The sequence below is a fragment of the Microtus ochrogaster genome, linkage group LG4, assembly GCF_000317375.1.
Source record: "Microtus ochrogaster isolate Prairie Vole_2 linkage group LG4, MicOch1.0, whole genome shotgun sequence".
In the NCBI taxonomy this organism is placed as follows: domain Eukaryota; kingdom Metazoa; phylum Chordata; class Mammalia; order Rodentia; family Cricetidae; genus Microtus; species Microtus ochrogaster.
The window spans coordinates 50,342,466-50,367,526 of NC_022030.1; the positions used below are offsets into that span (position 1 = coordinate 50,342,466).

The window sequence follows — 25,061 nt, forward strand, 5'->3', positions numbered from 1 at the left end:
AAAAACCAAAAAAAAAAAAAAAGAACACAGAGTATGTATGGTTTCATGTAACTAAGCAAACACAGGGAGTAGAAAAGATGAAGAGACTTGATTCATGTTGAACAGGACATAGATTTTTCCTAGAGCCTCCTTCCTGCTTTCCCTATGTAGGTCCTATTTATCAGACACAGGAGACATTATCCTTTTGAATTCAAGTTGACTACAACTACCATTTCAGCTTGTTCTCAAATGTCTCATTGAGTATTTTTGGTTCTCATGTGTTATATATTCATTTCTTAACCAGTCACTCTCATTTGTGAAATGTACTGTTCAGCCTGGCCAGGCCAAGATTCACCCCTGGATATAGAGATGAGCTTCCTGTGGATTTCTCACACAGTAAATGAAGCAGAAAAATTCTACCTCACAGAGTATGAGGACAATGTGGGTAAATTATGGTCAGCAAAGGAGTAAAAATGTCCCATGGAATAGGTGAGAGTAGAGTTACCAATACCTTATTAAATATAACATAGTAAAGAATGTTTGAAGTCAACCATGGTTGCAGGACACTCTAGTCTCCATTATCTGGGATGCTGAGGTGGGAGGACCACTGGAGGCCAGGAGCTTGAGTCCCATCTGGTAAGAATTCCACGCAAAAGAGCAAACAGAGTGTTCACAGTTTGTGCATCCTTTTCCCTACAATCTATCAGTACCTGTCTCTAGATCTCATACTTCCTTTTTATCAGTCTCTCCATCACTTAATCTGTATCTCTTCACCTCTCGGCAGATTCCCAGGCCTCCCACAGCTACTATCTCATTTTATAGACACCACATCACCTGTTTTAGTGGGTCAGAAAAGTGGGAGCATCATCAGCAATGAACCTCATCTTAGCCATCATAGCAAATATCTACTTTTTAAAGATATTCTGTGACTGTCTGGTTTACCCCCATTAAAACCAATGGTCTGCTAAATCACAAGTAAGGATGTAGAGCCAGGCATAAACTGTATGCTCAATTAGCCAGGGAAGTCTGAACAAGTCATCTTTAGGGATGACCTCACAATACACTCATGACTTACTAATGGCTTGGTCATACTGGGGTTTACAGTCGTGAGCAAGTTAAGCATTTTGTTCCTATGGAGCTACTTTACATTTATTTGTGGAACCTTGTTGTCTGTGTGAATTATTAAATATATATAAGTACAAACCCAGCAGTCCACATTCATGCATCTCAAACCACTAATGAACATGTACTGTGGCCATTCAAGAAAAATAATAACAAAAAACATTTCTTTTTTGTTTGTTTGTTAATTTTTTTCATTCAAAAATTTCCACTTCCTCTCCTCTTATTCCCCTCCTGCTCTCCCACTCACCCTCCTCCCTCCCCCTCCCTCCTTAAGAGGGGGCAGGGAATCCTGCCCTGTGGGAAGTCCAAGGCCCTCCCCCCTACATCCAGGCCTGGGAAGCTTTACATCCAAATAGAGTAGGGTCCCAAAAAGCCAGATTATGCAGTAGAAACAAATCCCAGTGCCTTTATCAATGGCTTCTCAGTCAGCCCCCATTGTCAGCCACATTCAGAGAGTCCAGTTTGATCACATGTTTGTTCAGTCCCAGTTTAGCTGGATTTGGTGAGCTCCCATTAGAACGGGCACACTGTCTCAGTAGGTGGACCAATCCCTCCCTGTCCTGACTTCCTTGCTCATCTTCTCCCTCTTTTGCTCTTCAACTGGACCTTGGGAGCTCAATCCATTGCTCTGATGAGGGTCTCTCTCTCTGTCTCCATCCGTCACCTGATGAAGATTCTATGGTGATATTCGAGATAATCATCAGTGTGATAGTGGGGTAAGGCTAATTCAGGCACCCTCTCCTCTGCTGCCCGGAGACCTAGCTGAGGACATCCCCATGGACACCTGGGATCCCCTCTAGAGCCAAGTCTCTTGCCAACCCTAAAATGGCTCCCTTAATGTAGATATCTTCTTCCCTGCTCCTATATCTGCCCTTCCTCCATCTCCACCCTCCCACATCCCCACGCTCTCTCCAGTCTTTCCTTTCTCCCTTCTCTTTCTGTAGAAGGAGCGGCGGGCTGCGTTCCTGCCCAGCTCCTGCACGGCTAGCTTTACACCCAAAATAACAACACACAATTGTATTCTTTTAAATACTGCCTGGCACATTATATCTAGCCTCTTCTGGCTAACTTTCACATCTTGATTAACCCATTTCTAATAATCTGTGTAGCACCACGAGGTGATGGCTTACCGGGAAAGATTCAGCATATCTGACCTGGCGGCTGGCTCCATGATGGCTGCCCCAGAGAGGAGAGGCATGGCGATTGCCTCACTTCCTTCTTCCTCCCAGAATTCTGTTCTGTCTACTCCACCTACCTAAGGGCTGGCCTATCAAATGGCCAAGGCAGTTTCTTTATTAACCAATGAAATCAACACAAAACAGAAGACCCCCCTACATCATCTTTCAAAAACATTTCAATAGCCACTAGTTAAATAAAATGTTAGAAAAATTAATTACTTTCTGTTCCTGTTTGATTTCTGGTGCTACAATAACACCACCTATCATGGAGAATAGGGTTAAGGTTTTAGCTGACACATTTAGGTAATAGTCGATCTTTGAGGGACAGTAGAGCAGGAGCTAAAGCAGAAACCACAGAGGAATGCTACCCACTGTCTCACACTCTTAGCTTTCTTATGTAGCCCAAGTGTACCTGCCTAGGGATGGTGCCACCCATAGTATGCTAGATCCTCTCTCATCAGTCATTGGTCAAGACGATCTCTCACCAATGTGTTCACAGGCCAGTCTGACTGAGGTAGAGTTAACTTGGGGGGGGGTCCCTATTCCCAGTTTTGTGACTCAAGACTGAGTTGACAATAAGAGCTAACCGAGACACTTGGCTACAGAAGCAGATATGTTGAGAAGATTATCATATGCAACAGTCCTGTCTACTCCTGTGGCTGTCCTCCCTGTGAGATGAGGATGTGATTAGCCACACATGCATGGGTTTGCAAAGGCCCAGGTGTAGCCTTTCTTCTTTTCAAACTTCACAGAAGCCTTCTGTGAATACTGGGTATTTCTTGTGGACCATGATTTAGTGTAACTGGGTCGAAGTCTGAAATTATGCATTGCAAAAGAGCATCCAGAAAAGGCTGAGACATCAAGTCCACATCCCACACTTTTAAAGGCAAGGCTATGTGCCACCATCTTTAAAAAGCAGTTATGATCACAAATGTGCATAATTAAATTCTGTCCCTGCAAACTAGGAGCTCCCGAACCCTTCTGTAAATGGTTGACTTCTTTATTTTAAAATCATCTTTTTTACAATGACTCTAGTTAAAATATTCAGCCAAAAGTGGATACATGACACACAGATAAGAAAACACTGAACTGTTCTGGAAACAGCTTATGGGTGTCTATATGCCTGTATTCTTTTCCATGGTCTTGTGCTCCCCTGTAATAACCACACACCAGCATTAGACCCTATTTGCCAGCCACAGATGAGCATTGGATTGAAACGTCTCTTTTGAAAAGTGACCATTCAGACATAAAATATTTATTTCCAAACATTTCTAATTCTACTTAAGGATTGAATTTCTCCCCTGTCCTTTAACTCTTGTATCCATTTGGAGATATTTCCCCTGATATCTGCTATAAATCTATATATTATTGACATTATGAAAAATGGAACTGTGGGGCCTGGGGGCAGTAACTCAGTGGTAGAGTGTTTGTTGTGGAGGAATGATGGCCTCTGTTGAGATCCCCAGCACTCAAGTAAAGGACACGTGTTTCAATGATACACTTATAATCTCAGTGCTGGGAGGTGTGGCCGTAGCAGTGGGCAGGTCCTGGAGACTCACTGACCCATCTAGCCAAAAGGAAAAGGTCAAAGTTTAGTGAGAGACTGTGTCTCAAAAGCTATGGAGGTGGGGAGTGACAGAAGATTATTAATTACACCCAATGTCAACCTCTAGCTTCCACAAGAGCACTGGCATTCCTGTGAACATATGCATGCATACACACACACACACACACACACATATATATATATACATCCTCCACCCACACATGCAGAGAACTGTGCACAATCTTTTGTTGTTATTGCTTTGGTTTACTGGGTATCTGTTCAGGAGAAACGAAAAGTTTGCTGCTCTTTTAATGGAAAGAGCATGAGTAATGAATATGAATCCAGAAGAACAACCAGGTGGTCCATGACTCTGAGCATACCTGAGGCATGAGCCCATCACTCAGGCCCCTTTGTCACTGGCCTGGAAAGGAATGTGTGTTGTGCTGTAAAAATCATCAGACCTCTCTTAGTGAGCATCTTTATATTTCATGTTGGCTCCTTCAAGAGAGTAACATCAAAGTGAAGCCAGCATATAGTTGAAAGGACGATTAACTCCATAGCCAAAACACTAACAGAGGCCTTATTGACTACTATAGAGATAACAAAGGATAATATTCTGAGAAAAAGTCTCCATTTAAACAAGAGAGGCAGCCCAGAAGCCCAAGAACTCCTTCTATAAGCTTTCAGCCAAGCTTCCTGACCCAAGCCGTAGCCTACTTCCTACCCCTAAACATTTAGTTCAAGAAACATATTACTGTGATTTTTTTCCCATATGACATGTAAACCTCTTTGTAAACCTCTCTCCAGTTTTATGACCAAGTAATATTTTATCCAAGGACCTGAGAACCATGCCTTAAAACCAGCTCCCCTCTCTCATTCTAGGAGAGAATGGGATACTGCTATCTGTAGGCCACTGGTTCCCAAGTAGACAACATTTTATTTTTCTTTTGTGTAAAGCCAATTAGCAAATACAACCGGCCTTAAATCCACATTGCTTTTTGTTTCCTCCCAGTGATGGCCTGGGTTCTTTTCTCACTCTGCTTATTTCAATAAAGTTGAATGAAATCTTCCTTCCCTATTCAGTTTTCAACAGTTTGGTTTTCTGCTTTGATGAGGGAAATCTCAGCTATATGAGACAGATAATTGTTTTCTTTTAAGGAAAGCTTACTTCTAAATGCCCTCTGTTTCAAAATGCCGTAAATGATGCTTTTTTAAAAACAGTTTATTGGCAGGAGCTCTGAAGATATTTCCAATATTTTTAAGAGCCCTTCTCCTTTTCTCAGAAGAGCTTGGGAAAAAGAATACAGTCACCCATAATCGTCTTTTATTGCCGTTTTGGAGAAAGTGCCTTCTTTTCTGTCTGCTTTCAGTGTCCTTGGCTGCCTGATATCTGCTTGGTCCAGTGTGCAAGAGGAAACAGACCAAACAGCACCAACTGCATCATCTTTGAGATCAACAAGTTCTTAATTGGTCTGGAAGTGGTGCAGGAGCGCCAGCTCCACCTGGAGACCAGCATCTTGAAGCTGGAGGATGACACAAACTGTTCTCTGTCTTCAATTGAGGAAGATTTCCTTACCGCCTCTGAGCACATGGAGGAGGACATCGAGGCGGAGGAATACAGGAGTGGTAAGGCATTACTGATAAAGCAAGCATGTCCCCCGACCAACACCATTGTCAGAGGGAGTCCAGCAAAGTTTCAGGCCACGTCAATTTAGCTGATGCCTCACACTCTCTACTTGGTCAGGTTTGATGAGACAAACAATATGAAGAGAACACTGGTGAACATGCTGACTAATGTATTTAAGGCAGCTTAATGGCTGGATGCATGCTGGCTCCCAGAAGATGCCTTAGGGATGCTGGGGGAAATCTGTGTGCTCTAAAGGGAAACCTTTCCACCCGCCAAGAAGTTTCTTCTGAACAGAAAAGTTAGGTTCCCCGAAACTTCCAGAAATGCCAGCATTACCAAGAGAAACCAAGTTGGCCTGGCTTGGATTTGTATCCCAGAATTTCACTTTGAGACTCTGATACCTAAGACTTCTCTCTAATCTCTTTTAAGCCTTGGTTTCTAAAAGTGTTTACAATTAGTGGTGTTTGTGAGACAAGAAGGGAACGAGGCAGGAAAGTGCTCAGCCATCATTTACGTCTACTGACTCATTAGCAAACTCAGGGTCCCTCTTCCCACCTCAACCCCCAGAGAAGAAAATTGCATAAAGTGTTGCATTGTTGCTGAGGCAGGTCCTGTGCACTCCTTAGTACAAATCTTTGCAACAAAGCTCCTATGAAACTCTTCTTCTTGCCTCCTTGTCCCCACCCCTTCTCTCTCCCTTCCCTACACTGCAATTTCCTGTGCCACTTCCCCAAGGAAAAATGACAGCAAGCCATCATTCCCAAATATATCTTTCCTCTCCCAATCCCCGCATTAAAGGAGTGTTATAAGGCCACGCTGCAAAGCAAAATTCAACAGCTGTATCAGATTTACTTTAAAGGAGGCAACAGTCACAGTGCTGTACTAAAGACAGGGGGTGGAGGGCTAGAAGTAAATTTAGAAAGTAATTGTTAGTTTAGGCCCATTAGAATCTGCTATCCAAAACGTAATGACGGTCCTCCCTCATTTTCTCTTTACTAGGTTTCGAAACTATAAACGTGTCAGCTAATGTGTTGGAAAGTAAAAAGCCAAAGGAAGCTACTCAGGAAGGATGGGATTACCACAAGGAAAAGTTGCATTGTTCTTTAGGGGAAAAGCACACTAGAAAACACCGTACACCCATGAAAACAGAAGGGCCAAAGGAAAACATAGCAGAGAACACACCCTTGCAAAGTGTCAATCCTTCAGCCAGGTCATCCCGTGGGAAAAGTGAAGTGGCAGGGGCCAAGCAGCTGGCCACAAACCAAGCGTACCCAGAAAACATCAAAGGAGAAACAGAAACATCTCAGATGCTGTTTATCCCTCGGGATGCTTATCTCTCCATGGTTAAGAAAGAGGGGCTTTCTTCCTGCGAAGCAGTCATTGAGCAGGGTAGCAACCCCAGAGATCATGATGGCCTGCAAAACTCCCTTCCTCCTGTTCAAAATGGAAAAGCCACCACGGGCGAGTATGCTACAAACTTAGCGGAATCGGTCCTGCAAGATGCCTTCATCAGATTGTCTCAGGCACAACCAACACTCCCCAGGGAATCTTCGGTTAGTTTCGCTGTGGGAAGCGCTCTGCTTCCCAGTGGCTGTTGTACAAAAGATACAGTGGTCCCTCGTTCATGGGATGAGCTCCCCAAAATTGTCATTGTGCAGAGCCCAGAAGGCAGTGACGCTGTGCTGGAGCCAAGTGTCTCCTGGCCTGAGACAGAAGTTTCTGTTGAAACCACAGGCATCCCTTCTGGAGAAGGCTCCCGCAGATCCACTCAGAGCGCCCTAGAAGTTGCCCTGGCTTGTGCAGCCACGGTCATTGGAACCATTTCCAGTCCACAGGCCACAGAAAGACTCACCATGGAACAGGAATCCCTGATATCCAGCTATACCCAGAGTGGCAGTGGGGTACAACAAACTCAAGTGCCGCAAGTACTCATGGAACCGTCTATAACTGAATACTCCTTTCCGTCAGCTCTGTGTGGCATGACGCAGGTGGCAAGCGCTGTTGCTGTCTGCGGCCTGGCTGAAAGAGAAGAGGTGACATGTTTTGTTGCTCCAAGTAACGTCTTGGCCACCTCTGGGGCTTCTGAAGAAATATCCTCAGCTGAAAGTTTAGTGACAGAGAGGAGCAAGGAGCTGGGGAAGGAAGCCATTGCAGAGGCTCTGCTCAGAGAGGCTGCTCTAGTCTTAGCGCGACCTGATGCATACGGCACCATTGGAGACCTCCTGGACTCTGTGAACAGGAGAGTCGTAGAAATCACTTCCAGAACCCAGAGCCTAAGCAAAGAGAACACCCAAAGGAACGAACTGGCACAGACCCTGGCCAACGTCATCCTCAAGCATTGCATTGATGAGGTTCACCAGACAAACTTAACAACTCGCCCTACTGATGAAAGACATCCCTGTGGAATTCTTGACCCCTTAATGGAAAGTGTGAATCAGCTTCTCCACAACGTGATCTGCTTCACGTTCAAAAAGATGAGTCACGTTGTAACACCCAGTGACCATCCCACTGGCCTTTCTGAAGAGACCCTCAGGTGGACAGAGGCAGAACCCTTAAGTTGCCAGTCATTTGATCAGGCTGCTGGTCAAACAGGGGCAAAAGCTTCAGCATGTACCTGCAAACATTCTCTTAGCAATGCGCACGGCACTGGCCTTGTCAGAGGTGATCTTGTTGAGGATGCACCTCTGAAGCAAAGCACGGGTGGAGCAAGGTCGGGACTTTGCAACAACTCCAGGCTGCCATCTGAATTCTCATGCTGCCACAGAATGCTTGGTCCAGCTACTAAAACATCCCCCAAGGAAATAAACCTGAAAAAGCTTATGGGAGAGGCCTCAAAGAACCCTGACTACACACTCAGTTTGGATGGCAAAGAACAGAGAGCCTCTATGGAAACTGGAATGTCACCCAGAGCAGTTGAGTGCTGTGGTGGCTCCCAGGAGACTGAAGACAGCCTTGTTCTAAGCACCCAAGAGAAACACACCTGGGCCACTTCCATAAACAACGAAGTTCAAGTTAACCGATCCTCGTTAGGGGATGACCTGGTGTTCCCTGCTCAGTCTACACTACAGGCAAAGCAGTCCGAGGTCTACTGCATCACAGACTTTGCCGAAGAATTGGCAGAAACTGTTGTCTCCATGGCAACTGAAATTGCTGCAATCTGCCTTGACAACTCCAATGGAAAACAGCCGTGGTTTTGTGCTTGGAAAAGAGGGAACGAGCTTCTGGTGGCGCCCAACGGACCGTGCCGATCCTTGAAGAGGAAGAAGGAGAACTCGGGCGGTGGAAGCACTGTGAGGAAACACAAACCACCTCGCCTCAGCGAAATCAAGAGGAAAACAGACGAGCATCCGGAGCTGAAAGAGAAGCTGATGAACAGGGTCATGGATGAGTCCGTGAACCTTGAAGACTCTCCGGACTCCGTCAGCACGTTCGCAAATGAAGTGGCAGCCAAGATCATGAACCTCACAGAGTTCTCCATGGTGGATGGAGTGTGGCAAGCCCAGAGCTGTTCCCGGAATCGGTTCCTGGGAGGTGATAGGTGGAACAGGCTGAAGGCCTCCAGCTGCGAAAGCATTCCTGAGGAGGACTCGGAAGCCAGGGTCTACGTTAATAGCCTGGGTTTAATGAGTACCTTAAGCCAGCCCGTTAGCCGCGCCAGCTCAGTCTCCAAACAGTCCAGCTGTGAGAGCATCACCGAGGAGTTTTCCAGGTTCATGGTGAAACAGATGGAAAACGAGGGGAGGGGATTTGAGTTACTGCTGGATTACTATGCTGGCAAAAATGCCAGCAGTATTCTGAGCTCAGCAATGCAGCAGGCATGCCAGAAAAACGACCAGCTCAACGTGAGGCCGAGCTGCCCCTCTAAACAGTCCAGCACAGAGAGCATCACTGAGGAGTTCTACAGGTACATGCTGAGGGACATCGCCAAAGAAAGCAAAGATGGCACCTCCTCCAGACGAAGCAGCCATGACTGGACCACGGGCTTGCTGTCTCCTTCGGCCCGCTCCCCGCTGTGTTACAGACAGTCATCTATGCCTGACAGCAGGTCCCCATGCTCCAGATTAACAGTAAACGCACCTGTCAAAGCCAACTCCTTAGACGGCTTTGCCCAAAACTGCCCTCAAGATTCGCTAAATGTACAGCCAGTCAGTAGGTTTTCCTCATCTGGTCTCTGCCAATCAGACTCCTGCTTGTATCGCAGAAGTGGGACTGACCAGATCACAAACATGCTCATTCACGAAACATGGGCCACCTCCATTGAGGCTCTCATGAGAAAGAATAAAATTATTGCGGATGATGGCGAGGCAGCAGGTGTCAGTCCTGGTCCTGTTTCAAGTGGCTCTTCTTTGAAAGTAGAGAAGGGTGCAAACGGAGTAGCCGCCAGCAGAGGACACAGTGGGCCAGCTCTGCTGGTACAGGAGTCTGCTGATTACCAGAGAAAGGATGTTGTTACTGAAAACAATCATTCCCCAGTGTCATCTCCGAGCAAAACAGCTCCTGGTAAGAAACTGGGTGATTTTGATCCTAGAAAAGAAACCTCTTCGTGCCACGATGCCATTGTTCTCAAAAGCCCCAGGCAGCCGCTTTGCTCAAGAGACATACCTTTGATTCAGATAGAGACAGAGCAGAAAGAAGAGGACACTGGAGAACAAGAACCTATCCTTCCCCAAAGTGGCTCCCTAGAAGAAACAGAAGGCCACCAACCTGAAGAAACCTTCCCAGATGTGGCCAGAGGTGGAGATGTGGCCCTGAGCAACTGCCAAAGCTGTTGGTGAGTTGATCATCTCTGAGACCCAATAGGTGTATGTTCACCACAGTTTACATCTCAATTAGTTTTCTTCTAAATCGGTGGTTTTCAACATGTGGGTCATGACCCCTTTGGGGGTTCAGACAGTCCTTTCACAGGGTTGCATATTAGATATTCTGCATATCATACATTTATTTACATTATTATTCATAACAGTAGCAATATTACAGTTATGAAGTGCATTGAAAATATTTTTTTCGTTGGAAGTTACCGTAACATGAGGAACTGCATTAAAAGGTTACAGCATTAGGAAGGTTGAGAACCACCATTATAAATCTTAGGTAGGAATATAGGGGTGTTATTGATGTACAAACAGAATTCTGGCTGCAATAAATGACCTCGGTAGACCCCTGTGCATGCATAAGGAGGGAGGCATTTCTCTCACCTTATCCACTGACGTTTTCTCCACCTTTCCCATGGCTGGGCCTGCTGTAATTGTAGGGGTACAAGGCCCCTCTTGTGCCTGCTGTTTTATTTTGTTTAGAAGCCTGATCTTTTTAGTCTCATCCAAGAACAGTAATCATAAACCTATAATAACTCGGCTCAACATGCTATATTTTTATTGCATAACTCATACACCAGGAAGCAAAGTGAAATCATCCCCACATCCAAGGCCATCAGGTCACACCTGACCCCTATAGTTGGTGTTCAACTAAACTTCATGAATGAATGGTTATTATGAAAGCAGGAAACCATTCTGGACCTAATAACGTTCTGATTCACCTTGCTGTCGCAGAAAAAAAAATCTTTTAGGCTAATCCAAATATATTTTGTAATTAACTATGAACATTAGTTGGAGCGTTTCCTCAGTATTAGATTACTGAAGCAATACTGAAATAGAACAGATAGCTGATTATTTGGAATACAAAGCTTATTTTATTCTATAATCATGGCATAATATAATATCTGCCTACTGCAAAAGGAAGAAAGGCAGAAATGAATGGAAGGAGGGAAGGAGGGAGAAAGGGAGAAACCAAAGGAGGAAGGGAGGGAGGGAGGGAGGGAAGGAGGGAGAAAGGGAGAAATCAAAGGAGGGAGGGAGGGAGGGAGGGAGGGAGGGAGGTTTGTTGAATAACTTACTTTTTATCTTCCAAAACAAATTGAATTCAATTTATGTAACAGAAGAATCATGGTGTCACTCTTCTTATTAAAACAAGTGCTCTAATGCTTCGTGGTGGTTTTCAATCAGAGATAACACTAATAAGTAGCAGCAATTGTTTTTCTTTTGGAAAGAGATTTAATTTTAACTTAGGAAATTGAGATTAAATTTTTGGCATCTCTTCTCTAAAGAGTTCCGTTCCTGACTTTTTCTAAGAATTCTCTGTCAGGACCCTGTGTCCCATGAGTGCCAGCTCTTTGGGTGCACAGGGTGCATGCATGCGTAGTCTCTCTGGAAGCCGTCATTTGGACAGTGCTTCTTCAGGAGATTGTACATGCAGCAGGAACAAACTTCCGGGGTGAGGTAAGAATTCCCCTCAGGCTGCACAAGGAATATGAGTTTCTTTCCTAACTTCAAGTGCCTGCACACTACTCAGAGGGTACTGTTGTATCAATCCTCTATTTTTAGCCTACAATTAAAGTTTAGTGAAACAGAAAATTCCAGCTTTAGAAACATATAGTTTGAGAAATAACCAGGGCAGTCTTTTCAGAAATGTGTGCCTACATATATGAACACAGCAATAACCAAATGTCAACAGTTCTCTAAAGTCTGTGTTGCATTTACTCCTAAGCAGAAGAGATCCATGTTGGGGTATTAAAACACCACCATCGGAGAGGGTTATACATGGGGTTTTTGGTAGAGAGTCCAGTCAAACATGAGAACTGCCTGTTAAGACACTTAGTGCTAAGAACTTTCAAGTTGGATAGAACCACAGAAGCACAGGAGAAGAGAGAACAAAAACATAAGGACCAGAAACGCAAAGCTAAGACTCACGAAGAAGGTCAAATACACAAAGAAACAAGGTTTCATCAATAATTGCTTTGCTACAGACAATATTCATCAAAGATTTTGCTCATGGGACTATAGAGACATATCAGAGCTAAAGACACAGCATAACCAACATGTCACTTTTCAGAAATTTACATTTAGAAATACATAAAAAAGAGAATCCAGGAACCTGACTTAAAGTCAGCAGACATCAGGAGATGTTTAATCGGTGAAGGTGACCAAACTAGAAAGCATCTTGAACTCATATCCAATGGTTGTAGTTATAGTTGTAGACCCAAGCAGACAATAATTCTCATTATAGAGTTTTAAATTAAATGTTATTGATATTACTACTAAAACAGATTTCATCTGGAAAAGTTGCAAACACTTCATACTCTGCATGAATGAGACCATAGCTGACTCAGATTCTTATTTCATATAGTTACCCAAGCATTCAACCTCTTGCTCCAGGGTGTAGATATATAATTTTGTTTCTCATCAAATAAAGAGATAGAATGTAGAATATCCCAGAAATTCAAGGGTTGGCTCTAATTGCAAAACACAGAGGACTAAGAATAGGATATCATTTTTGTTTTTGTGGGGAAATATAATTATCGTAAAACATGAAGTGCACTACCTTTTTTATTAAGTATACTTATTTTTACTGAAAAACAATAAAGAGGGAAAAATCTTTTCATTTTTATTGAAAGAGATGATTTGAAAAATTAGTTAATTTGTTTATCCATCTGTCTATTACACTGCCTTAAACTACATCAATTTGAACTAGTTTCCTAACATCTTTCATTCTGGTTTACTCACCCAGAAATGGGAATGATAATGTAATTCTTAAATTTTAAGTATGATTTATATACAAAACTCTTAATTCAATACTTCACCTATTATGAATATTCAATAAATTCACCTTGTTATTATTACTATGGTAGTATCATAGCCTTCATTTCAGGAAATGTCTCTTTCCCCAAGGGGAAACCTGTCATGAGAAAAGTGAGAAATTTATTGAAATAAAAGAATTCCCAGGATTGGCAAGCAGAAAAGTAAGTCACAGTTCAGTTACATTTGCTGAACTCAGAGTTGCTATCATGAGATTTGATTTGTCAAAATAGCTGAAAGCTATTCATTCTCCATGGAAGAGTTCAGCCCACTTCCATGCAGGAGTAGGGCATGTGACATAGGCAGTCTCAGTGTTGTTTGGAGGTCGAGAAAGATTATCTCCTGAAGATATTTTCAGGCTCTTCTCTGAAGGACATTGTCGTGGCTCTTTAAAATATGGTTAAAATTCAACACAATGAAATAAAAACCACTTTCTTACTCTTACTTTTATATTACTTAATAAAAGAGTCACAGATGAAGATCCAGTGTGGAAATCACTCCCAAATGGAAATATTTGTTGACTGTTAGCACCATATTTTGAAGATGTATTGGCGATAGTGCTTGATTCTTTAAAGTGGGCTTTTGTCAACAGAATAAGATAAGTCATAGACTACCAAAGCATATTTCTAAAAGACACACCCAATGAAGGAAAACTATCTAAAATGGTAAAATTCAAATGTTCTTATGTATTGACAAATTACTCATAAGCATGAGACTGACCTAATAAGGCAACACAACTTCAAGGGGAAAAAAGATCTCTTAAAATTCAGCAGTAAGAAAATGAACAACATGCTAGAAAATAGATAAAGCTTCAAGAGTTAAAGGCTAGATTCCCAGCAAGTAGGTATAGTCATTGCAAAGAGATTCCATCACAAAGGCTTCATGTAAACTTTGTATCCACATAATCTTGGATTCCTTATTTGACTACATTATTGGGAAGTGATGTAAACTTAGATGTGTCTAGTTGGAAGAAATAGGTTGCTTGAGAAGCGTCTGGGAGATTTATATCTTGTATTTGTCAGCCTCCTTACTTACCTCCCTTTTTGTCAGGAAAAGAGCCACTTTGCTCTACCACATGATGCTCTTATGATGTCAGCTTTACTTGGATGAGCCCCAAAGCACAATAACCAAGTAGCCACAGACTGAACCCTCTTAAACCATGACTTTAAGTGAACCTGTCCTCTTTTAATCATTTCTCTCAGGCATTTGACACAATGACAAAAGGCTACACAATGCTCAGCTATCATATGCCTTTAGCACATTTCAAACAATCAAATACAGTAAATATCTATTAAGATGAATAAAATCTAAACCACTGACAATACCAAGCCCTGGCTAGGATGTCATATGTTACAAACCATTAGTACAATGGATGACCACTTTGGAAGATAGTTGTCAGTTTTTTTTTTTCAAAAGTAAGCAATTGATGTTCATAGAAAAAGAGAAAAAGAAAATCTGTGTGGGTCTTTAAGTCAGCTTTGTTTCTAGTTACCAAAACATAGATAAACATGTCTTTTGTTTTAGTTACTTTTCTATTGATGTGATAAAACACTATGACCAAGACAACTTATGAAAGAAAACATTTAATTGGGTTTGTGACTTCAACAGTTAGACCCTATAATGGTCTGTTAAACAGACACACTTGAGAACTGTAATTTTGATCTAGTGGGATGAATCCTCCTACCACTACTCTTTAATATATTCCTGGAATAATAATAGCAACAGCCCCATAGGATGAGGAAATGGGCATGCAGATAGGTGTTGTGCCAATTAAGAACTTACATTTCACCAATGATACAGTACTAATTGCTGAAAGTCCAAATGAACTGCAGACCATGATAGAGTTGTGGAAATGAATGAAAATAAAAGTAAACATCAAGAAGACTGAGATATAATACATGGAAAGGGCCCACAAGGATTCTAACATTAAAATAAAGAATCAGAACCTCAAACAAACAGTCAGCTTTGTCTGTCCGGGAAAAAACCTCAGTTCAAAGGAGGCAATTATTTCAGATGTCAAGAGGCATATAGGGATAGCAAGGACTGCCTTCCAGGCACTAGGAAAAGTTTGGTCAGCAAGAGACATAACGACAATGACAAAATTGGAAGTACATGAGACACTTGTTTTGAGCTGCCTTCTTTGCAACTCTAAAACCTGGACAATGAAATGCTCCCCAGAACAGTGGCTGGATGTGTTTGAGATGCATATGTCAGGAGGATTCTAGGTGTCACACAAAGAGATAGGTTGTGCAATAATGATATTAATGAACATCTTCATCTACAGAAGGAAGTAAACTACAGGATACGGCAACAGTGGTTAAGATACTTTGGCCATGTTATGAGAATGAATGGCAGCAGATGCTCAAAGATAACACTGCTTGGAGGCATGCATGAGATAAAGCAAAAAGAAAGGCCCTAAAAATATTGGATAGAGAGCAAAAAGGAAGAATGTGGAATCTTAAGTATGACAATAATTATAAACATCTAAAACCACTCAGTCCTATGATAGGAACAACTAGAGAACGGCCATAAACAGACTGCCCATGCATGCTTAAGCACTGCTAGGGCATAAATAATGATGATGATGATGATGATGAGGAGGAGGAGGAGGAGGAGGAGGAGGGGGAGGAGGAGAAGGAGGAGGATAACTACTCTGAATGATGTAGTACTAAATGGATCTGCACCACTGCCATGGTTGAAGTATCTGATCTCAAAATCATAGATTAAAAGTCAAATCACCATAGCCGGGCGGTGGTGGTGCATGCCTTTAATCCCAGCACTCAGGAGGCAGAGGCAGGCGGATCTCTGTGAGTTCGAGACCAGCCTGGTCTACAGAGCTAGTTCCAGGACAGGCTCCAAAGCCACAGAGAAACCCTGTCTCGAAAAACAAAAAACAAAAAAAAAAAAAAAAAAAAAAAAAAGTCAAATCACCACTGCAAAAAGAATTTCTTTGATGAAATGTGAAAGCTACAATTATCTATGGACATATGCTGATGGATGCTACAAAGTAGTCCCACACTAGCTCAAAACTGAGCATAATAAAGAGATATTTATTTAGGGGTAGACTCACATATCACAGTCCTCTGCACAAAAGGGGAAGAAGAACTGAATCCAGCAGCAGAGGAAGAGAGAGTGCAAGCTTTACTGCTGATTTTATAGTATAAGAGATCACTTCCAAGTGGGCTGGTATCTTAAAGGCTATTGACTGAAGAAGTTACCACAGTATCTCCTCCTTTTGTCTAAATAATCGAGTTCTAAGCCTAAAACAAAGCTATATACAATAACAATAAATATCAAGTATAAAAATTAGAATTACAACCAGCATAAACAATATCAATTAAGAAACATGCTAAATGTTTCAATTTAGCATCCTAAGAAGTCTAAGTCTTATAGTTGAAATGGCATGGCCAAATCATAAGAGGAATGTAACTATCTAGTCTTCAACCCCATAGAAGACCTGAGAAAGGATATAATACTACTTGAATAAACAGTAAGTGCAATCAAGCAACTTTCAAAATGTCCAATAAATGAAAGAGACAACTGGGTACCTGGGTAATCACCCAAAGTCTCATTTGCAACATTGGAGCAATCAACTTTGGCTAAGCCCTAGAGTAACTGACAGATCATTTTCAGAGGCAGGAAAAATTTTCAAAACTGTCTTACCCTGTCTTGGAAAGGTTTGGTAGTCTTTTTCTTGTATCCTGATTGTCCTATCCGGATGCCATTCATTTTGTCAGTAGTCAAGGCATAGGATGTTATTTGATCAAAAGCCAGTTTTGCCAAGAAGAAAACAAGCTCCAAGTGGAGTGTCTTCAGTGCCCAATATTCTCTCAGGAATAGATCAGTGTCTGCTCCTGGAAGCATCAATTACTTCAAGAGAATGAAGGCATCTAAGAGGCTCCTTATAAAGTTTGCCTGCCATTTGGGCAAGAAACTGCTCTTGCCTGGACTGCTTGATGGTATGCTGGATGAACTGGACATGCAGGACCCACAGAAAAGTGATTGCTGAACATTCCAAAAGACGGGATGGTCTCTCAGGGTTCCTGCTTCATTAAAGAGCCTGTCAGACATTCTACAGGATACAGAAGAAAGTGCCTGAAAAACTAACAATAGAGGTGAAACAGTCTTTCGGATTTCCTGCTTCATGGAAAAGTCTGCTAGACCTTATGGGCCTGTAGGCTGAAGATGGGTGCCCCAATGTTACAGAAGAACTTTGGGTGACTGTCCAGGAAGCAAGATGTCTCTGTCAATTCTAGAGTTTTAGAAGTTGCTTACAATGTACTTCCTGTTTTATTTAGGTAACATTATATCCCTGTGGGGTCTTTGATGGAGTTGAAGGACAGATAGTTATACTTTTCCTTAGTTGTGATAAAAGATAGATTAGAAGCCGGGCAGTGGTGGCGCACGCCTTTAATCCCAGCACTTGGGAGGCAGAGACAGGCGGATCTCTGTGAGTTCGAGACCAGCCTAGTCTATAAGAGCTAATTCCAGGACAGGCTCCAAAACCACAGAGAAACCCTGTCTCAAAAAACCAAAAAAAAAAATAATAATAATAGAAAAAAGATTTATTAAAAAAAGATAGATTAGATATAAAACTTTAGACTCACAACGATAGACTAAATGATGGAGTATTTTCCTTAATTTGCCAAATGTAAATGGACTAAATATTATAACTGTAATTCTTGCCTGATAACTATTAGTAATCTTGTTATGTTAAGGTTAAAAACCTTTCTTTTTAATTAGACAGAAAAGGGGAGGTAATGTGGGATTCCCCTCTGTATTCTATGAATATGTATTATTGCCATTGATTAATAAAGAAGCTGCTTTTGGCCAATGGTTTAACAGAATATAGGCAGGCTGGAAAGATATATAGAGAGAGTAGGCAGAGTCAAGGAGATGCCATGTAGCTGCCAAAGAAGAAAGATACCCGTGGGAGCCTGCTAGAAACTTGCCAGTAGGCCAAGACCTCATGGTGATGCACAGATTAATAGAGATGGGTTAATTTAAGAAGTAAGAGCTAGCTAAAAATATGCTTAAGCTATTGACCAAACAGTATCATAATTAATAAAATTTCTGTACAATTATTTCAGGTCAGGGTGGCAGGGAAACAAATAAGCAGCCTCTGCCTAAAGACATAGAATAAGTATTTAATATTCTAAAGAATAAAGCATATTAGCTTTTATTAAATAAAAATCATTTTGGGACAAGCGATATGGCTCAGTGGGTACAGATGCTGGATGCCAACTTTGACAACTTGAATCTAACTTTCTGGACCCACATAATAGAAGAAGACTAACTCACATAAATTGTCCTCTGACCTCTCTATATATTCCATGGCAAACATATACTGAATAAATTTAAATAAATAAAACCTCAAAAAAAACATATTGTTCAAACAAAATCTCAGAGCACATACCACTATGTAATAAATGTAAGCAGAAGTGTGTAGATTAATAAAAATCAATATCAGCAGTGACTTGAATATAGATAAAGGAGAAAGAGTCACAAAGATCAACAGGGTAGGCTAATATAAAACACAGTCTTTTCATCTTATTTTGCATTTCTTCAAAACATGCTATTTTAAGTAGAAAGTATTTATTTTATGGCAAATGAAAAACTAAAATATATGACATTTGTGGCATAAAGAATAGAAGTATGTTGTGTACAGGCCTTCTATAACATCATTGTTATAATGTAACCTGACAGTAAGCTATACACTGAGTATAAATGCCAAAAATTCTAAAATAACTACTAAAAATATGAAACAAAGCACTATAATTGTAAATTAATAGTGGAGATTAAAAACAAAAGTCTAAAACTTTCTCAGTTAAATAAGAAGAATCTGGAGTGAGGGTTAAAAAGAAACTAAGAACAGATGGGACAAATAGAAAAACAAGATTTTTATTTAAATCCAGCCTTATTGATAGTCACATTAATTATCCATGATCTAAACACTTTTAACTTCAGTTAAAAGGCAGAGATTATACTTTTGTATAAAAAAGCAAAACCCTAACACAAGCTGTGTGGAAGAAATGATCTGAAATATAAAGTTGCAAATGGGTCAAGAGTAAAAGGATGGAAAACAAGAGAATTTAAGGGCCAAATAGCCTTCAGGATACAGAGCATTAATGGGGTTAATGATATTTTATAAGCTATATATGTAGTTTATATAATATATATATAATTTTATACAATATTTATAAGCTAATGGGGGTCAATCCATCCAGTATACAGTCCTCTAATATCTAGAGCCACCTAAGTAACAAAGTATCAAATGGTAATTTTAAAGGCTCGAAGGAGAAGTAGACACAGTACCATACTGGAAATTTAACATTCTTCTCTTAGTAATTCATGAAATAATAAAAATGTAAAAACATACTACAAATGTGTGTATATATTTACAATAGAAGCAGCAGCAAGGATGTTTCCAGACAATAGGGCACATGCAAGCAATGAACTCAGAGATGGGACAACAAACACAAGTCCAGCTCTTGCTCCATAACGGCATAATCTAGCATAGAAAGGGGAAAGAAGACCGGAAATCCCACCACTGGCTAAAGAGCTGCTAGGAGAGGAAGTGCTGGATTTCTTTATTGATGCAACCCTTAGTTGCATCACACCAGGGCCGTCATCACTCCCAAGACCAGCTTGATAACAAACTGGACTCATGGGAAAAGAAGGGATAAAAAGAGGAAGATGTCTCAATGTTGGGAAGGAGAAATGGAAAGATGGGGAGGGAGGAAAGTGGGGAATTGGAAGAGGAAGGTAAAGACGTTCAAAATATAGTGTATGAAATTCTCAAACACTTAATAAAATGTTGATTCTAAAAGAAGCAACATTCACAATCAGCTTAGTTTATACAATTTAAGAACAGCTTACCCAACAATACAACTTTGGGGTGTATACCAAAGAATGCTCAATTGTGCCACAAGGACTTGTGCTCACCTATGTCCATAGCAGCATTGTCTGTCACAGCCAGAACCTGGAAACAACCTAAATGCCCCTTGACCAAAGAATGGATAAGGAAAATGTGGTACATTGACACAATGGAGTACCACACAGCAGAAAGAAAAAAAATAATAATGACATCTTGAAATTTGCAGGCAAATGGATGGAGCTGGAAAACTTCATGTTGAGTGAGGTAACCCAGACTCAGAAAGACAATTATCACATGTACTAACTATCCAGTGGTTTGTAAACGTAAATCAAAGGAAACCAGCCTACAAATCAAAATCCCAGAGAACCTAGACAACAATGAGGACGCTAAGAGAGACATACATGGATCTAATCTACATGGGAAGTAGAAAAAGACAAGATCTCCTGAGTAAATTGGGAGCATGTGGACCTTGGGAGAGGATTGAAGGGGAGGGGAGAGGCAGGGAGGAATGTAGAGCTCAATAAAAGCAATTTAAAAAAAAAAAAAAAGAGCAGCCTACCCCAACAGCAAAGTATAGATTTTTTTCAGATGTACTTAAAACATTTTTCATGATGTATCATATGCTAAAAAGGAAGTCAATACATTTAAAAGAATTTAGAACATATGGAATATGTTCTCTGATTATGCTTAAATCAACTCTAAAGTTAATGATAAAAGATTTATACAAAATCTTCCATTATAATTAGACATCGTTATATTTAGAAATTAACAAATTATCTGTTGCTTACAAGGAGAGTTAACTCCAAATGAAAACTTATTAAAATTATTAAAATTTGTTAAAATTAAAACTTATTAAAATTTGTGATATGATGGTAATGCTACTTAAGAAAGATGTCTATAATTTAAAGTATTTCTGGTTTTCTTTTTTTTTAAATCAGAACAGCTTATTATCTGTGCACTAAGTGTCCATCATTAAAAACTAAAAACGATCAGGACCAGTGCAGGAGTTCAGTGGGTCAAACCCGAGCTTGATCCCAGGACTCACACAACAGAGGGAGAGCAACTCTTGTAAAGTGTCCTCTGACCTTCACACCCGCCTGTGGCACAGGCTCACCCACACACTAACACACACAAAGTAAACAAACAAATGCAAGCAAAATCTTTTAAAGGATTATCAAATTTTAAAACTTAGCTGAGAGTAAATCATCAAATGGAACTGTGTTTCAGTGATTGTAAAAAATCAAGGGAGAAAATTATGCTGTTTTTACCTCAAAGACTGGTGAATATATGCACCTGTATGCATTCAACATTCAAATAAAATATATAAGAAGTAAAAATGTCTGCTCTCATTTCTTCTTCCTAAGGGTTTCCTATGGTCATTACTGCCTGGCATCAGCTGTCTGTTCAATCTACTGCCTTCTACCTGTGCCGAGAGATTTCTACTTTCCATTTATGACGATGGCTTAAAATAAACACAGTTGGGTTATGTTAAAAGAAAAACTGACCTAAAGAAATCTCATGACCATGACACAGATGGTGCGTAGGTGTGTGAGATAAAAATCAGAACACTCGGCTTTGTTTTCAACGTGGAGATTGGACAGTTGACTCTGGCATGGCCACAGTCCTCCGAAGCTCCTACGGGAACGGAGGGGTCAGAATGGGGGCTGCTGGATGACATACATCTGCGCCCCACTTCTGTGTCATTCACCCGTCAATAACTGAGGCTCTACACTTCTCCAGAAAGCAAACAAAAAGTAGCACTCTGGGTAATCATTACTGGTTCTGAATTCCCATTTTATGGCACAGATGTGAGGCTTGCTGTAAATAGAGCATGAAATTGAGATAAAATAAAATGTGCTGACAGACTTATTTGTTAACCTGGATATTCCATGTCAGACGCTAGGGCTCAGCTCCCTTTTTAGCAAGAACTATCCTGCAGTGAATTTTTCTATAGTATAATAAGAAATTGGGTCCAAAATTGTTTTTTCAACTGGGTGAATAAAAAAGGCCAGAACCTCTCCTCTGTTGCTGTATTTAGTTCATTCCTACATATTTTTTTTTTTTTGGAACTAACACCATATCCTTGACCACATCATTCATTCTCTTTTACCCTGCTCAAATTTCAATATCGTGGTAAGGAAAGCCAGTTTTATTAAGGGGAGGAACACACAAAAGACAGACATACCACAACACCATCCCTGACCCAATGTTGTCAAAGGGCACTTGCTACCAGGCCTGAGCACATAAAGCAGAAGGCAAAACCCAACTCCCTCAAATTTCCCTTTGACCTCCTCAGGTCCCTTGGCATGTGTGTTCTAACACCCCCACCCTGCCACACACACATAAACACATATGATAAACACCACTATACCTCAATGTTTCCTTTCAACCTACTTTAAAAACAAATAAATCTAGTAGACAGTGTTAAATGAAAGAAACAAGAAAGCCAGTGGAGTTTAGTTTCAAGAAGAAAAGTGGTACTCAGCTTCAAAGGGAGCAACCACTAACAGTAAAATTCCACTAGATCCAACACCATGCCTGGTGTGTGGAGATGTAGGCTCACGGGAGCCCAGTGTGGACTCTGAGAAAAGCTCCCTGTTGCACCTCCTCTCTTGGTAATATTGTCTTGATGTCTGCAGTGACAGCCTCAAAAACAGAGAGGAATCAGAAGCAGAAGTCTTGAAAGAAGCCAGGTCCCCGGAAGAATCCCCCAACCCTCTGAGCAGCAGTGAGGAGAGTACAGGAAGCTGGTCCCAGCTGGCCAATGAGGACGACAACCCAGATGACACAAGTAGCTTTCTGCAGCTCAGCGAGCGGTCCATGAGGTACTTCTTCCTCTTTGTCTTGTCTTGACTTCCTAATAAGTCAGCCTCAATCAAGATTCCAAAAATGTTTCTTATTATAGTTGAGTGCTAGGTATCCTTAATTGAAAAAACAAGAAAGCGCGCGCGCATGCACGAGAGAGAGAGAGAGAGAGAGAGAGAGAGAGAGAGAGAGAGAGAGAGAGAGAGAGAATGAGATCTAGTTACAGTTGAGGCTTGAATTACCTTGGATACGTTTATGAGTAAATTGTGTTCTCTTTCCCAAAAGTCACAGCAAGTACATTCAGTGCTAAAAACTGTGTGTTTGTTTTAATGGAAGCTGGTGTTACGATTTATCAGGTTGAGCTGTCTTTTTGATTTATTCGAATTTCAGATGCAATATAGGTTGGATTTACACAAAGCCAAGTGTCTCTACACTGTGTGATGGGTTCTCCCTGACCAGTCCCTTCCCTTATCTTCGCTGCCCTCTGTATGTCTTCTGGAAAAGCTAAAAGGGAGCATCTGGCTGTAACTGCTAAAGTGATCTTTTGTGTATAAAGCCTTTTGACCCCATTTAGATCCCAGACTGTCCAAAGAGGCCTGCTGCCAAGTGAGATCGAAACACCTGGGTATCGATAAAGGATCTTCCAAGTTCTATTTCTGGCAGGGCAGTACAACCTAAGATTTAGGAACATTTTACATTAAAGAAGTGGTCCCAAACTTCAAATGTTTCCAAATGTTGGAAAACAGATTTAAAAAATGATAACTTCAATATTTGGACACTGAGTGTCAGATTTGAGGCTGTAACGTTTTCCTTTAGTTTTGCTGAAAACTCCAGACAAGAGAATTCAAGTGGAGAGCCTTCTTGGTGATTCACACAATTCCTGAAGGAACAAAGCCCCATTACATGACACACTAGAAGTTACTACTGCAAAACCCAGCTTGGGAAAGATGTTTCTGGAAAATACAGATTGTGTGAGGAGACTCAGTGAGTTTGGTAAAAAAAAAAAATGGATAGGTTCTATTTTGCAAGCACTAAAAATTGTCTCAATGGTACTACATTTCAGAGAGTTTATTCCAGGCTCCTAAGTAAACCATATGTTGATTATGCAACTTATAATAGTGATATTATATGCGATATTCTTCCTCTCTGAGACACAGATGTCACATGTTACTCATTCTCTGAGGTGGAAAAACGTTACCCAACTTTGTATGTAAATTCTATAGTTCTCTAGGGAAACAAGAAACCAAATGTATGTTCTGTAAAATTCTATGGAATCCCCTAAGAAAAATCTTCCATATAACAAAGGGAGGCTGTGGCTCCTTGGCTTCTTTCTAGACACAAGGAGCAGACAGATAAGCATTAGGGTGTTTTTAATAGCCAAATTTTCAGAAGTATATTCAACTGAATAAGCATGCCCAATAGCAAAAAGTCTTCTTGATGAATACCCTCTTTCTTTACCACCAGAGAAATTACAAGTCACTATCAGTATTACTATCATAAGCATATTTGGCTTCTAACTTTGTCTTTAATTTATTTGAACATCAATACCAATGCAGAAGGTTAGACACAAATCAATTGTGCCCTCAAGAACAATGACGGGCCCTTTCTACAATGGAACATTGGTGTCAGCAATGTGGCCAAGGGTGGTGACAGGCATTAATATGTACACTTTTGCTTTGTCAGCAATGGCAACAGTAGTGCCACTAGCAGTCTTGGCATTATGGACCTGGACATTTATCAGGAAAGCATACCATCTTCTCCCATGATTAAGTAAGTAGCCATGTGATTCAGTGACTGGCAGCACCACTCCAATTCCATCTGGCAATCCATCGTGGTCATGAAGGTTGTGCCCAGCCACCAACTCATTATGTCTGTGCCACTGTGGTTCCATGTCGCTGGAGGACTGAGACCTAGAATAGGCCCCAACCAATCACTGTCTGCTTTCTTGGTTTCAAACATGTCCCTTAGAAAATAGCCATTGCAGATAAAGCTTACCAACATAATCAGAAAGATATATCATCTTACCTATTTTGATTTACAGAAACAACAAGCAAAAAAATCCATTCAAATTGTGCCATGCCTCCCTCAGAAGACTATTCAGTAACCTTTGCTAGAAAACATTTCAGAAAACTTGGTTATGAGTGGCTTTTCTTTTGCTTGTGGACAACGGGGGATTAATGATATGGGATGTATCTAATGCCAATGGTTGCCATGAGGGAGATGTAGCAACTCAGTTCTCTCAATGTGCACGTCTCAGAAAAGTGCATGGAGACTACATAAAATGATGCAGACTAGGAGGGCA

The 25,061-nt window shown here is 41.0% G+C and overlaps 1 protein-coding gene across 2 annotated transcripts in view; it reads left to right on the forward strand.

The window, feature by feature from the left end:
- Window positions 1-25,061, forward strand: part of Sphkap (SPHK1 interactor, AKAP domain containing) — a 178,005-nt gene that overhangs the window by 140,148 nt on the left and 12,796 nt on the right. Inside the window, exons 6-9 of one of the 2 annotated variants that reach the window (XM_005361516.3) lie at window positions 5,196-5,451; window positions 6,452-10,223; window positions 22,594-22,779; window positions 24,443-24,529. In XM_005361516.3, the coding sequence (XP_005361573.1) occupies window positions 5,196-5,451; window positions 6,452-10,223; window positions 22,594-22,779; window positions 24,443-24,529 (4,301 nt within the window). The remainder of the gene's footprint in view (window positions 1-5,195; window positions 5,452-6,451; window positions 10,224-22,593; window positions 22,780-24,442; window positions 24,530-25,061) is intronic. The other variant, XM_005361517.3, reaches the window with a different exon arrangement.